The sequence below is a fragment of the Magnolia sinica genome, chromosome 16 (genome assembly GCF_029962835.1).
Source record: "Magnolia sinica isolate HGM2019 chromosome 16, MsV1, whole genome shotgun sequence".
Taxonomy (NCBI): domain Eukaryota; kingdom Viridiplantae; phylum Streptophyta; class Magnoliopsida; order Magnoliales; family Magnoliaceae; genus Magnolia; species Magnolia sinica.
The window spans coordinates 62,636,412-62,651,983 of record NC_080588.1 but is presented as its reverse complement, the minus strand read 5'-3'; the positions used below and the strand labels follow the sequence as shown (position 1 = coordinate 62,651,983).

Sequence of the window (15,572 nt, the reverse complement as noted above, 5' to 3'; positions counted from 1 at the left end):
AGATCAAGAGAAGATTAAGCTCAAGACCAATCTATATCAAGAGAAGATCAAGCTCAAGATCGACTAATGTTCAATAAGAGATCAAACTCGGAGTCAAGATGAAGTCCAAGACTTAGTTCAGTCAAAGAAGAACAGATATTTAATATATCTCAGGTGGTATAAAACCCTAGAAAGACCTTAGGACTAGATACTTTCAAAAATGCGTTATTTTGAGTTTTTATGCTTATTTTACTTGGAATTCATCCAGCGTAACTTTTAGTTCTACTAGCCTAAGCTTTCTCGGCCAGCCTAAGTTTTAGTTCAGCTAGCCCGAGCTTGAATTTTACTTGGAAAGCTCGGGTCAAATTCTAATAACATCAACTTTTGAAATTCAGGCGAATTCAGCCAGCCGAAGGGCAAATTTGGCTAGCCGAACTGGGGTGTTTAGTTAGCCAAAGTTAACCTCAGGCTAGCTGAATTTTGGATAAATCTTATCCTGCACGATCCGAAGTCCATTGAACTGAATATGGTCTGCTTGGGCTAGTCGAAGACTATATCGGGCTAGCCGAAGTTCCAACTTCTTTGCCTATAAATTGAGTTCCTCTCTTATTTCGAATTACACAAGTTAATTATCAAAATCCTTCTGCAAGAGATAGAGAAGCTCAAGTTATTAGCAAGTTATTGAACGGTATTTATATATAATTTAATTTATATACCTTTTTTCAATTACATTTATCTTAGATCTTTCAAAGTTTGATTGTAAAAAGAGTAAACTATAATCTTCTTTTGAGATCTAAGAGAGTTGATTCAAGTATCTTATTGAGTTTAACTTAATTAAAATCAATAGAACCCTAAACCCTTTCTATCTGACTGTACAAGGAACAATTTACATTAAAAAAAGAGGTTCTTCTGCTATAAGTTTCTGATATATCTTCTACGGTGAAGATAAGTATACTTTCCAAACTCTTTTAGGTTTTTCTGAGATAGCTTGTTAAAATCTCAATTTAGGTTTGTCTGAGATAACCTGAAAATCTCAGTGTAGGTTTGATTGTGATAGATCGTAAAAATCACAAGAATTGTGTAAGGTTATTAAGATGAACCTGGAAAAAACCTTCTCATAGTGAAAGCCAAAATTATGAAAGACGTCATTTTGGGAGTGGAGTAGGTGTGACTGTTTTTAAAGCACTAAACCACTATAATCCTTTTATGTTACGAGGTGAATGCCTTTATTTTATTTGTAATGAATGATTATATTTAATTTCAGTTGAGTGGTGAATGTTGTAATATTTTAATTTACTCTTGCAAGTTTGAGGTTTTGTTCTAAAAAAATTCATAAAATAAGGTTGTTCTCCCTAAAACTTTAGGTAAAGGTTGTCATACGAGTTATTTGAAATCAACTTAAGCAATTGAGATCTTTGCTTTATTTACATATTCAGTACTTATTTCAATTATTTGGCATTGTCACCCCCCCCCCCCCCCAATAACATTTTAAACTCTCCTTTTCAAAGAAGCCTGGAGCAGTTACTTATGACATGTGGAAAGTTTAGAAGGAAGTCTCCAAAAGGCCATGTAGTATTGAAACGGTTACAACAACTGTCAGAACATGGTAAGTATTCAGAAGACCATTTAAGGTTGAAACGGTTACAACAACTGTCAAAACATAGTAAGCATCCAAAAAGTCAGTAGTGCTGAAACGGTTATAACAATCATAAAAACGTGGGAAGCATCCAAATGACTGGGTTAATGTTATAAATAGCAAAGGAATTCAGTAAAACAAATTATCTCATACCAACCGAATCAAACCAAATCTATCATTTACATTCCTTAATATAATCCATTTGCTTTCAGCCTATCAATTACATTACATAATGTAATCCTTTACTTTTTGCCCGACGTTTACATTCAGTTTAATTCATAATGTTAATCAAGTAGTGATTAACTTTAGCTGTAATTTGAATTTACGCTCATACGCTGGATTCAATTCGATTATCAATCAAAGTTTTCCATCCAGAAAGTTGTTTTATGGCCATTCTTCGTGATCGCCTGTACGGATTCTTTTCTTGTTTTTCTTTCATTCATATTAAAAATTCTTTTTATATGAAAGTCAAATGTGTAACATATTATAAGAGGACAAACCATTTGACTATCACCTTACAAGAGGACAAACTCTCTAACTATCAGCTAGTCATTTTAATATTTTGCACGAGTGGCTGAATAAGTTACGGATCTTATTCGATCTTAATCACATACTACATATCTACTTATCTTAGTGCTTGGGGCGATAATCGTTATGTTTGAATTGAGTCGCACATTCAATTACAGCACACTCGCACTTATCACGTGACAAAAACTGTAAATCAAACTTACAACAATATGTACATGGAATTAGTGGTTATAACTCTGTCTATCCCTCCTTCCCTCTCCCCGAACTTTATCATACCCATCTCTCCCATTCAACTTCTTATTCATTGATCATCAACTTCTATGTCCACCTAGATATTTTCAACCGTAAATTTTAATTTAAAATCTTATTATAACTCTTAAAATAATCGATTTTTTTAGAATGACAGGACCAAACGTGGTGCTCATCCACGGCTTTTTAACATTATACTTATAATGCATGATAACTAGTGGTAAAGTCATGGGTGTTAGAAGATACGGCGCACTTTTAATCATTACACAAATTTTTAACCCACTTCCCTTGATGCTTAATCATTTCGAGAGATTTGTCTTAACTTCTCCTACATCAATCACTCCAAGAGGCTACTTCTATCTATATTATATGTTCTTCGTACGATTGTGCCTGCACGCTCGGGTAAACATTTGTATAATATACTCTTTGGACGAGTGGGTCCATGGTCCAGTGATCCAGACCATTGGTTTGCGAGCCCAAATGGATAGACCACACCCACAAAAGCCCAAATTGGAAGAAGTCTCCAATTTTCTGTCATTTTGTCAGTTGAATCTGGACAATTGCTGCATCTCTCTTCTTAACCGTCTATTTTGAAGGGACGGATTTAAAAATCAATTATCCTCTCGATGGAAAGGGCACCAAAGTGCCAATGTACCGAACCACTGAACAATGGGCCCCACTCGTCTAAACCGAGAATCCGAGGACACAGTACATATCCTCGGGTCACAATCTGTTTCCCAAAAGCTCAAGTTATTGAGTTGCATGTACGCATTTGCACGTGCCAAAGACCAGCGCACCACACGTGTCGAAAATCTTCCCCTTCATAAAGGAACTCGTGAAGATGTTTCTGAGGACCCTGAACTCAGACAGTCCATTCTTGCATGACCAACGATCCATATTCAACGTATGAGTTTTCGATCTGCAAAACATCCACCGTGGGCTCGCTCCATGCACGGTCGGGATCAACTCTGAATTATGGGTCCCACATGTGCGAAGTCCTGGTCGTGACCAAAGTGCACTTTTGCCAATGCAAATGAATCCACGGACCTATATGCAGACGGGAGAAGTGAATTGGATGAAGGTTTCTAGGGTCCGATTTTATTTTGGAAGGTTACACTGACAGATGCTTCCACACAAACGAGGATTTCACGTCAACGTGCAGAACAAAGCCAATTGCGTCCTTTGCACGGGACCCACACAATGGCCGTCGTTCCGTTTGGAAGTAGACACGTGTCCTCTGACTGCTCGAATTTCGAGAAGCGCTTGGATCATGCGGGACCATTTCTTCGTCGAAGATCTCACGATGTCCTTTTCTCTTCCGAATTCACGACCACACACGTGGCAGCAGCAGGAAAGGCGAGTTTGCACCTGGACCGAAACGGATAGGCTACTCCCCGTGGCTGATGGTCGGTGCTCTGTGGGCCCACCATGATGTATGTACTTCATCCATTACGTTCATCCATTTTTAAAGATCATTTTAGGGATTTATTTCAAAAATGAGAGGTATATAATTCTCAGGTGGACCACACCAAATGAAAACAATAGTGATTGGATATCTATCATTAAAATCCTCCTAAGGCCACTGTACTGTTTATTTGACATCAAATCTGTTTATTAGGTCATACAGGCCCAGATGAAGGGGAAAAACAAAAATCATCTGAATCCAAAACTTTTATGACCCCCAAAATGTTTTTAATGGTTGAAGCTCATTCAATACTGTTTCCTGTAATGTGGTCCATTTAAGATTGTGATATACCTCATTTTTGGTATCATGCTAGATGGACGGCATGGATGAAACACATACATCATGGTGGGCCCCACAGAGCACCGACCATCAGCCATTCGCTGGCGTCTCGGGGGGAGCAGCCAATCCGTTCCCCACCCGGACGAGCCTATCCGGACGTGGTTTGGCTAGTGACTCTGCCACTGGCCAGGTGGACAGCGGTAGGTGCTCTGCGGGCCCACCATGATGTATGTATTTTACCTGAGCCGTCCATCTATTTTTCCATATCATTTCAAGGCCTGAACTAAAAAAGGAGGTAGATGTAAATCTCAGGTGGACCACACCACCGAAAAACAGTAGTGATTGAATGTCTACCGTTAAAAACCTCATGAGGGGCCACTGTAATGTTTATTTGACATAGGTCATACAGGCATGGATGAAAAAAAAAAAAAAAACAAATATTAGCTTGATTCAAAGCTTTCGTGGTCCTAAATTTTGTTCGACAGTGGTAATTCAATCAACATGGTTTCGTGTGATGTGGTCCACTTGAGATTTGGACCTACCTCATTTTTGGGTTGATGGTAGGTGTACAGAGCTCCTCGGTCGGGATGAGCTAAAATAATGGGGTGATTTGCTTTATCTATCGAGCCATGCATGTGAAAGATAAACATCATGGAGGCCGCACACACAGGCCTGTGGTTGGCATCTCATCCCCATCCATGTGGTATGCCTACCTGAATTGTGAGTTTTTTTATAGAGACTAATATCTGGATAAAACCTGACAGACGGAGTGGATTTTGCATATTCAACATGGTGGACCCCACAGAATTTGGCTTTTATCCGCTCTGTAAAACAGGAGGCGTTGCAGAGGACTCCAGTCCTCGGAAGGCTAGGTGGCCGGGTATGGAGAGGCCGCGTGCAACTAACAGATTAGAGAAAATCTTTGGTAATCTGGCAGAGTCTGATGGATGATACGCAGGCACTTAAATATTACTCAGAAATTGCACACTTAAAGTACAAGTACACTTCTAACTGTCTACTTCAAACTGTCCCAATCTAAATATATCATGGCCGAAAGTTAGGCCTATTTGATTATTTGCCAATCGAATCAGTGGACGACTATTGGATGGTTCAAAAATAAAAAACATCCCATGATCCTGCTCCAACGAACAAGTGTCTACGAAAAAGAGATTAGGATTATTAAATGAAACTGATTTTGCATTTTCAACAGTGATTTCTACAATTTAGTCGGTTTGATTTGAGTTAATTTATGTGAATTTTACAATTTCTGAGTGACTGCGTATCAAGCATGACATGCATCCGGCGTATCAAATAACTCGCCTTTGGATTATGAGCTTTGCGAAGCCCACACGCGTGTACACCGCATGCCATCTAAACGCCTCCATACGTGCCAGCCTTGCAGAAAGGTGCAATATCTAAGCCATTCATTAGTGGGTCTGATCGTATAAATCTACTCACCCAAACAAAACTGAGGCTGATCCAATCAGTAGGTGGGCCACTCTATTAGAAAAAGAAGGATGGGGTAGAAAACTTCAGCTAAGTTTTCATCAGCCATACGTTTGTTTGGAAAATTACTGCGGCCCACCTGAATGCCTTTCAGACCTAATACTTGGGCTAGATTATCAAGATAGTGGTACCCCACTTGTGGATGGATGGGATCCCGTTCGTACCTGACATGTTGTCATCTGTTGCGTGTACCGGCTTACAAACGTGTGTGAGCTTAGCAAAGGTAAAGGAACCCTTGCGTGCTTCGCCGTAGTTACCAAACAGGGTAACGTTCTCCAACGTGGTGAAATGATTTAACGCGCATCGAATCTACCTGTACATCAGGTAGACCACCCTTCTGTTGGCCTTGATACTAAAAGCAAGGCTGATTTGACGCTCACACAGTTGAAATTGTACAGGAACCATTAAATTCTCGTGAGATGGCACTCTTCAGTTTTCAAAACCGAGGGCTGAAGAAATCCTTTCATCCCGATGAGGCACACAATATGACTGAAGTAGATAGCATGTGAATAGCACGGTGGGCCTCCAATACTGGTTCCTACTGTGTGGCCTACTGGAATTTTAGATCATCATTATTTTTGGGTCGCAGATGTAAATGAGGCCTCAAACCTGATGGACAGTGTGGATTCGATGAATATCTAGGTTCATTATGTTAGCTTGGGTACCTAGGCAAGGTTAGCGAGTGTGGAGAGGGCAGATTTTCTGAGACGACGGGAGATCGATACTCTTCTTTCCACTGTTTAGCTAGATCGAGATAAAAGAGTTATATTTTACTAAAGTCATTACTAATCAATTATTACAATTTTACAGACAGTTAAATCTCATATAAATGCTTAAGATTGAGAATCCAAATGCCCTTAACCTTAAGATGACTCATGAGCTTATGCTCCAGAATTTTCAAGGGATCGCGGTTATAGAGAGAAAATGTGTTAGGCACCCACTATGTCCATACGAATGTACGGTCTTACTTCACAAGATTTGACTAATTCTGAATAATAAGATTAGTTCTTACGTGCATGAAATGTAATGCAATACAATAACAATACTAATTAACCAATCTGAATTTCTGATGGACAAAAGTTGACAATATCGGCAAGTAAGGGTGCACATGGAACTGATAAATCGGACTGGAACCAACCAAACTGCATAGTTTGGTCTGATTCTAAAGTACACCAGTTCCAGTTCCGAAAATCAAAGAATTGATTAATTCGTTTTGGCTCTCGATTTGGGGTTATATAGGACCGAACTGAACTGTGAAATCGACCTTAGAACCAAACTTGGAACCGAACCATTGAAGTAATAAATATTTTTAAAAATAAAAATAAAAGTCATAATCTCTTGATTCTCTTCACGCCGCCCCTGTTGCCTCCATTCCAATCTCATCTCTCTCTCTCTCTCTCTCTCTCTCTCTCTCTCTCTCTCTCTAGATTATAAAAAGCCTAGAACCGTATAATCGATTCGGAACTGAAACGGTTTTTACGGTCTGGTTCCGATTCGATTCTAGGGTGCAAACAGTCCGATTCTAGTTTTGATTTCTTGGAACCGTTAGGAACGGTTCAGTTCTGGTTTCACCCTAGAATCAGACTGAACCGACCCGTGTGCACCCTTATCGGCGAGCCGCAGAGTATACATTTGAAATGATCAAGTGCGGTGTGTAAAGTATGTTTGTATAAAAATATCGGTAAGCCTCAAAGCATACACCCACCAGTCAGATGCATGAAAACAATGAAAATACATTATGATGTTGATGAATATGAGAAGCAGATGGGATGAGAAGGGAATAAATGTTGTACGATGTTAATGCATTGATTCAATGAAATTGATTTAGCCTTGAATGGTTGGATGAATAGTAGTGCCGCAATGCTAGATTGAGTGACTAAAATCTAAGGTTATGTGGCTCAGGAGGCTTGGGCTCTAGCTATGCTAGGCTAGACCAGGGTTGAGTTCTCTCTCTCTCCCACCCTCACTCTCCTTGGTAGAGGGATGGCTAGATGGTTAGGGCTGAGGGATCTCTGGGTGAGAAGGGATGCACTTTGATGCTTCTAGATGCTTGGGTGTCTTTTTGAAATGAGAATGGAATGGGGATATTTATAGCCTCCAACCTAGTTTTCTTGTAATTCCTGGTAATCATAGGGGCAAAAGGTGATTAATGGCTGGGATTGGAGATTTTCACATGGCATCATCTTATAGATTGGATGATGTGGTAAAAGGGTAATTTTGGGTAAGGAGCTGAGCATCAGAGTAAACGCACCTCAACCGCATGCTTAAGACTCGGAAAATGAGAGTTCCACGTGCTTGAGGGATGCTATCCTAAAAAGGGCGAGTGCCATGTGGACTCCCTCCATTTGCAAGCAACATCCTCTAAGCTTGTGGAGGCTATACTGTGAGGGTTGTTGTCTTGAAGTTTTGACCATTTCTCCAATTGGGTTTACTTTTGAGTATGGGTTTGGGCTTGCTTTTGGACTTAAATATGTGAGTTAACTGAGTTGTCGGGTTGGGTAGGTTGACCGGGTGAGTTAATTCAATAAGTTAATTGGGTGAGTTAACTCGCCAAGTTAACTTAAGGCTCTAAGGTTTTAGGTTCTTAGGGTTTAGAGTTAGGCTGACCGGGTTGACTGGGTTAAATGGGCTGAGTTTAGGGTTTACGAATGTGGTTCCTAGAGTTTACGCTTATAGGGTTAGGATTTAGAATTGGAGTTCGGTTGTCCATCCATCAATTCCTAATCAATCGGTTTATCAACTTAGAGCAGGGTATCTATAGTGAGGTACGCTAATTATTATCAAGAAGCAAATTGCATGTGCCCCTGGCCGGAGGAAGTTGTTGTGGTTGTAAGACATGTGGGTTGCACAGAGATATCATCACAAATTTACTTCGTCCATCAGTTTCTAAATATTAGAATAGGACAGGAATGAAAAATCAAGAAGTGAGCCACACCACATGAAATAACATGGATTAACATTCACCATTGGAAATTTTGTGGGGGCCACACAAGTTTTGTATTAGATGATATTTTAGCCTACATTTTATGAGTGGTAAAAATCCCATGAACGGCTTGGATGGCATATAAACATCATGGTCAGCTTAAGGAATGTTTCAATTATGGACGTTTTCATTCTCACTCTTTCATGTGGTATGACCCACCTGAATTTTGAAACTTATTTTTGGATTACTTCCCATTTTGACTTTTGAAAATTGATGAATGGAGTAGATTTGTTATGAGAATCTCTGTAGGCCCCATATAATTCCGATCATAGGAATTTCTCAGTTTATTTTTTATCACATGTAGTGTGTGAGTGTACTAGAACCAATTGTGCGACTCAATTCAAACCGAACAACTTTGACCCCAAGTATAGATAAGCAGATACGTTCATATATAATCGAGACCTGAGAAGATCAGTCTCCTATTCAGCCATACAGACAATATTGTTATAAGATATAAGGCGATTGTCAGACGGTGGGGTTATTCCTCTCAAAATGAGTTGTTTACCTTCCGTACGAAATGATTTTTAGTATACCAGAAAATCAGAAACAATCATGTAGAAAGAGAATACTTACAATCGACTATACGACGAGATTGTAAAGAGCCTTTTTTAATGAAAAATTGTTTACATTGAAACAGAAATAATATAGCGTAAGGGCATAGACTTGGATTACGGCTAAAGATTGCCACTAAAGATTATCGCTACTCTTAAAAAAGAACTAAAGTAATGAGAAGGAAAGATAATGTAATTGGTTTGTTTAGTTGGTATGAGACAATTTGTTATGTTGATTTTTCTTTTTATTTATAAGCTTCCTTGTCATTTTTATTATATATCGCGGCCGCTATGCTAGCTAAATCGTTGTCATATCAGTCTTCCAGATCCTTCTATTTCTCTATGTTCCTATAATGATTCTTTTTTGAACTTCTTGATCACAATATGTTATCAGTCGACGTGTATCATTCAACTCCACACTAATTGTACTTGCATAGAAAGCACTCCAAATATCTTCAAAGAATTTTCCAATGCTATATATTTAATGCAACGACGCATGTTTTTTGCTAATCAACTATTTCAGAGATGGTAAAAAAAATAGAGGATAAGATGTTCTTGTCAAAGCCGTTGATTCACCGAAGTGGGCCAATGTATTATGGATTTGCCAATAGATCAGGACATCTAGATTCACAACTAACTAATTTTATGGTAAGGATGGAGACACGCCTTCATACCTCAGGTAGCTTCTCAAACAAAAGACGACAAATCCCTCCAAACAAAACAAAAAACAAAGAAAAAGAAATAAAAGGTGTCTGTTTGAATCCCCTTGATCCTGGCTTTAGTGCCACCTTCTACCCTTAACTAAAGTAAAAGATTATATGCAAAGAATATTCGCTTCACCTTAATGATCTTTAATTAGTGTAATGCGTTAATTAATTAGGAGAGTCGATTGATGCGCGTACGCGGGCACAGAATGATTCTAGGGGGAACGGATTGGCTACTCCCCCAACACCAGCCAATGGCTGGTGGTCGGTGCTATGTGGGCCACACCATGATGTATGTGTTTCATCCATTCCATCCATCTGTTTTTACAAATCATTTTACAGTGTAAGTATAAAAATGAGATATATCCATTATCTCTAGTGGACCACATTATAGGAAACTGTGTTGAATGAGGTTCGACCATTAAAAACATTTTGGGGGCCATAAAAGTTTTGGATCAAGTTTATATTTGTTTTTCTCTTCATCTGGGCCTGTATGACCTAATCAAAAGATTGGATGTCAAATAAACAGTATAGTGGGCCATGAGAGGATTTTAATGATTGATATCCAATCACTATTGTGTGGTCCACCTGAGATTTATATCTCTCTCATTTTTGGGATCAAGCAATAAAATGATTTGTAAAAATGGATGAACGGAATGGATGAAATACATACATCATGGTGGGGCCCACAGAGCACCGACCACCAGCCAGGGAGCTGGTGTCAGGGGGAGTAGCCAATCCGTTTCCGATTCTAAGTGCATGTGCGCACAGCCATTGTACACGCGGATGCATTTAGCTCAACCTAACCATTTCAGGTAACAGCGCGTATGGTCCGTCCAAAGTTTCACTGAACTGGAAGTGGGATTGCGTGTTGAGGCACAAACCACCGACCTTGTTTGTGTGTTGACGTGGTAAAGTATGTTGACGTGGCAAAGCTCCGTGGATCCGACCATGGTGTATGTATTACATCAGACGAAGATTACTGCTGAACTGCCAATAGGTAAACGGCTGCTGGACGGTGCTAAGTGGTTCTACAACGATGTATGTGTTTTATCCAGGCCTTCAATCGTTACTTTATTTCATGAGAAAAAACTAAGGTTGATCTGAATCTAAGGTGGACTATCAAATGAAAATAATGGTAATTGAACACTTAAATTAATGTTTATTTGCCATCCATCCTGTTGACTAGGCTACAAAGAATTAAATGAAGGGAAAATACAAATATCAGCTTAATCCAAATCTTTTGTGGCCACCAAGAAGTTTTTAATGATAGGCGTTGAATCACCAGTCTGGTGGACTGGTCTACCTGAGATTTTGATCTGCATCATTTTTTGGCTGATGCCTTAAAATAAGCTGTAAAAATGAATAGACAGTGTGTATAAAACACATAAATCATGGAAGGCGCACAGGGCCTTGGCCGCTAACTATTTGTTGTTGGTAGTGTGTTAGTAGGCAATCTGCCTATTATATCCACACCCTCCATCTATTCTATGAGATCATTTTAGAGCATGAACCAAAATATGAGGTAGATCCAAACCTCAAGTGGACCTACTATAGAAGGTAGTAGGAACAATGATGCCCATAGTTGAAACCTTCTCAGGGCCCACCATGTCATCCAACCTATTTATGAGGTCTAAAACTTGGATGAAGGGAAAACACAAATATAGCTGGATCCAAAACTTGTATTAAGTAACAAAGTTTTCAATGGTAGTTGTTCAATCCCTACTACTTTACGTAGTAGGGTGGTCTACTTGAGGTCTAAATCTACCTCATTTTTTATCTAATGTCCCAAAATGATTTTTTTTTTTTTTTTTTTTATTTAAGCATAAACGGTTTGCATATAACTCATAAATCATAGTGGGCCCACATAACTTTGCCATGTTAACACACCACACATCATGCAATCCGTTTCCAAGCTAGCTATCACGCATTCCTGCTGATGACTGTTGAATCGGTCCAAATTTAAAATACACACTAAAAATAATCATCCAATTCGTCTGACTTTAGGGCTATGTGGGGCCTATGATTTGGACCATGCCATGCGCATGGATTATTATATTGGCCACGTGGATGTGTACAGATTGTTATACTTTGTCAGCTTAGGAAGCAGATTGCCTGATGAACATGCCCCTGTGGCAGGCACTGTAGCGCTAACCATGATGTATGTCTTTTATATCCATGTCATCTGTCTGTTTTGCCAGCACATTTTAGGGCATGAACCTTTAAAAAATGAAGTAGATCTAAAGTTTAAGTGGACCCCGCTATAAAAAAAACATTGGTATAAAGTACCCACATGCAGAACCATCCTGCCTATTTATAAGGTCACGAGATGAAGGGAAAATACAATTCTAGGTTTATTCAAAACTTTTAGAAGCGGTTTGGGTACCACTAGCCTGTCCCGAACTCAGGATAGGTTGGGGCTCTAAGGGATACTGTGATGAATGGATTGTATCGATACCATCCATATAGTTTTCTATGTTATTTTCAGTTTATAATTTAAAAAATTAGGTATACCCAAGTCGTAAGTGAACCACACAATGAGGATTAAATGCCTAACAATGAAAGCCTCTTTGGGTACAGAAGTTTTAGATCAAGATGATATTTGTATTTTCCCTTCATCTACATTTATATGACCTCATGAATAGGTTGGATGGAAAATAAACATCACAGCAACCCTAAGAAGGTTTCAATGATGACACCAGTAGCACCACTGCTTCCCGTGGTGTGGTCCACTTGAGCCATAAACTCACATTATTTTTGAGCTTATAAATGGATGGTGTTGATAAAAGCCATACATCACAGCGGCCTCTTAGAGCCCCAACTTGCATACAAAAGTATCGTAGCCCCAAGAAGTTTTCTTAAGGTGTTGTCCACTTAAGTTTTGAATTTCTTTATTTTTTTGCTCATGCTCTTAAATGATCCGACAAAATGATAGACAACGTGGATTATTTTAGTAGTCCACATAAGTTTTGAATTATTTTAGTAACGTGGATTAAAGTGTAGTACACAGAGCGCCTTCGGATCCAAAAGGTCAATGGATCCCTGACTACGGGCCCACTCTGATGCATGTTGTGTACATCCACACTGCTCAGCTAGTTTGAAAGATTATTTTAGTATATGACTTAAAAAATTGAAGCAGATTCAAATCTTAGGTGGACCATATAACATGAAACAATGGTGAATGAATTCTACCAATAAATTTTTTTGGAGGCCTTGGGAATATTTAAAAATCCTTCGAGGCCATGGGACTTTATTTTCCATCCAAACTATTTATAATTTTGCAAAGACCTGTATGAAGAGACCACATATATATCATCATCTCGATCCAAAACTTTTGTGGCCAACAAGAAGTTTTTAATGTCTAGTCACCAATCTTTCCTGTGGTGTGGTACACTTCAGATTTTTATCTACTTCATTTTGAAGATCATTTTATAAAAGGTTCTTTCTGAATAAATGGACGGTATAGATATAAAGCACATACACAACGGTGGCTCCACAGTCTACCTCATTGGATCCCAGTATCAACCACAGCCTCGCCCCCAATAAATCACATACATCATGGTCGGCCCATATAGCCTCCGGACTGAGTGTTGACCGTGCCACCACTAACTTCCATAGAATTTGATTGGGCCATGTGACTGTTAGATAATAGAGATGAAGCTTGGTGGAGTACGTGTGTACGTGCTCTACCTAACAACGTTTGTATGAACTGGTACTGACATGCCTTGGCAGGATTTAATTGGACCACGTTGTCTTATATCACAGGTGGGGACCATATACGTGGCACCTCATATCCATAATGTCACGTGACCTACGGGCCCCACCGTAACGTGGCATGCATGCAGATCAAAATCCATGCTAATAATACCATCCTAACCCTACGAATATTGAAATCCATCACCACTAAAAATTCTCACATATAAAAATCGATGGTTGAGATGATCTACAATATTCGGGTACGGTGGGGCCCACAATCGGCTTGCGAACATGTACGCTTACTTTATGGATATATGAAAAGGTAGAGCACTTAGCAAGTTTAATTATATTAGAAACCATCCCACAATAATAAAAAGCTAACCCATCTTCTTTTACTTTATTCAAACTCTCTTTAGCTTTTAAAACAGAGCTCTGGAATCTTCCCTCATTCCAAAAGGATGAAATTCTGGCATTCAACCCGTTCTCAATTTCAATTTCAATTTCTCAGGTATTAATCAACCGACTCGTCTTTCTCTTTATATTTTATAGCGATGCTTTGTTCAATTCATGCAATGTCTTGTGGTATATTCATGGTTCTCTTGCCGATATTGCTGATATGAAGGTGATATTTCAAATTCTCGGGAGAATGTAATTAGAACACATCTGATTTTGAAACCCAAATTCCCAATTGCAAAATTCAAACAAACATAGAAAAAAGGAAAAGAAAAGGAAAAAAATAGGTAATTTTACATAATCTGGCTTTCACCAAAACCGCCATTTTTTTTTTCCAAACCACTTTTCAAAACTACTAGCGGTTTCCTGGCTTTTCCTGCTTTTAATATACACACGAGCGAATGAGCAATTGCTTTCTTTCCTCATTTTTACCAATTAATGATGATAATCCCGTTTATTATCTGCTAATTACGCGATTAATTGAGGAATTTGTTCGTTCGACGAGACGAGATGTTGCAGCTGCCGGAAAACAAGGATCCGGTGAATATCCAACAACCGCTGCCGTAAACCGGCGGATTCCGCAAGAAGCCGGTCGTTCTCTCTCCGGAAGGCATGATAGTGGTGCAAAACGAGCCCGAGCCGGTTCGATGCCTCACGGTTCTCGGCACGCAGCCGGTTCACCTGGTTCCGGAGGTCTTCCAAATGCCTCTGTTTTCGCATACGAGATCTACGGGCAGATTCTCGGTTCGAGATCATCCGTCGGCGCTTCCGCTCATCGGCGGGGGAGGGAACCCGGTTCGCTTCGTCGGACCCGGAGTTGGATCCGGCCGGGTTCGGGCTCGGGTTCAGGTTCGGGTTTAGTTGCTCGAGTAAGGAGAAGAGGTCGTAGGGTTCGCAGAAACCGCTATCGAGAACCGAGAGCGGTTTTCCGCAGGCTAGCTCCGGCGACATCATGGCTGGGAAACCGTTTAAGGGAGGATGGGGGGTGGGGGAAAGGGAGGAGTAGAAGCGGAGTCGGGCAGTATTTATAGACGCATGGGAGTGGGGTATGGGGCCCACATAAGTCATAAAGCTTGATGACGTGGGTGTATTTGGTACGTTGATCGTATGTGGGGGCCGCTTTTCGTGTGTACGGTTGGAGGCTTTTGAGTCGTTTGGCACTAAGTTGGGTTTCTGCTTTTGTTGTGACATTAGTCGGTGGGGCCCACTGCCGGATTAGCTTAATTACGAAGGAATACAAGGTGGGCCCCACTTGAGGTTTACGTGTTGGTCGATGAAGGGCTCGGAATAATGGTGAAGTACACTTGCGCAACCTCACTTTCTGGTGTCCAGGCCGCCACACGTGCGGGATACTCTCTGGGCCGTGAATCAGCTCCTCATTTGGTGGCCCACATTAAATGGACGGCACAAAAAAATGTCCAACACTCCATAGTCGACGTACTTCTCTAGACCAACGGACGAACGTATCAACCTCGTTCTTGACCTAAGGGCAAAAGGTGGGTCCCACTGTTGAGCGGATGGGTTTGTCGGCACGTGTGGCTGC

At 40.1% G+C, this 15,572-nt stretch overlaps 1 protein-coding gene across 1 annotated transcript; it reads right to left on the bottom strand.

Moving 5' to 3' along the window:
- Window positions 1-14,087: 14,087 nt before the first annotated feature.
- On the bottom strand, window positions 14,088-15,012 carry LOC131229394 (basic leucine zipper 4-like). Its single transcript, XM_058225335.1, has one exon. It carries the CDS (start codon window positions 14,981-14,983, stop codon window positions 14,498-14,500), a length of 486 nt encoding a protein of 161 aa, XP_058081318.1. The 5' UTR covers window positions 14,984-15,012; the 3' UTR covers window positions 14,088-14,497.
- Window positions 15,013-15,572: the final 560 nt, after the last annotated feature.

What these genes read in the sequence shown, in the direction of transcription:
- LOC131229394 (XM_058225335.1), bottom strand. Translation starts at nt 14,983, where the DNA reads ATGATGTCGCCGGAGCTAGCCTGCGGAAAACCGCTCTCGGTTCTCGAT.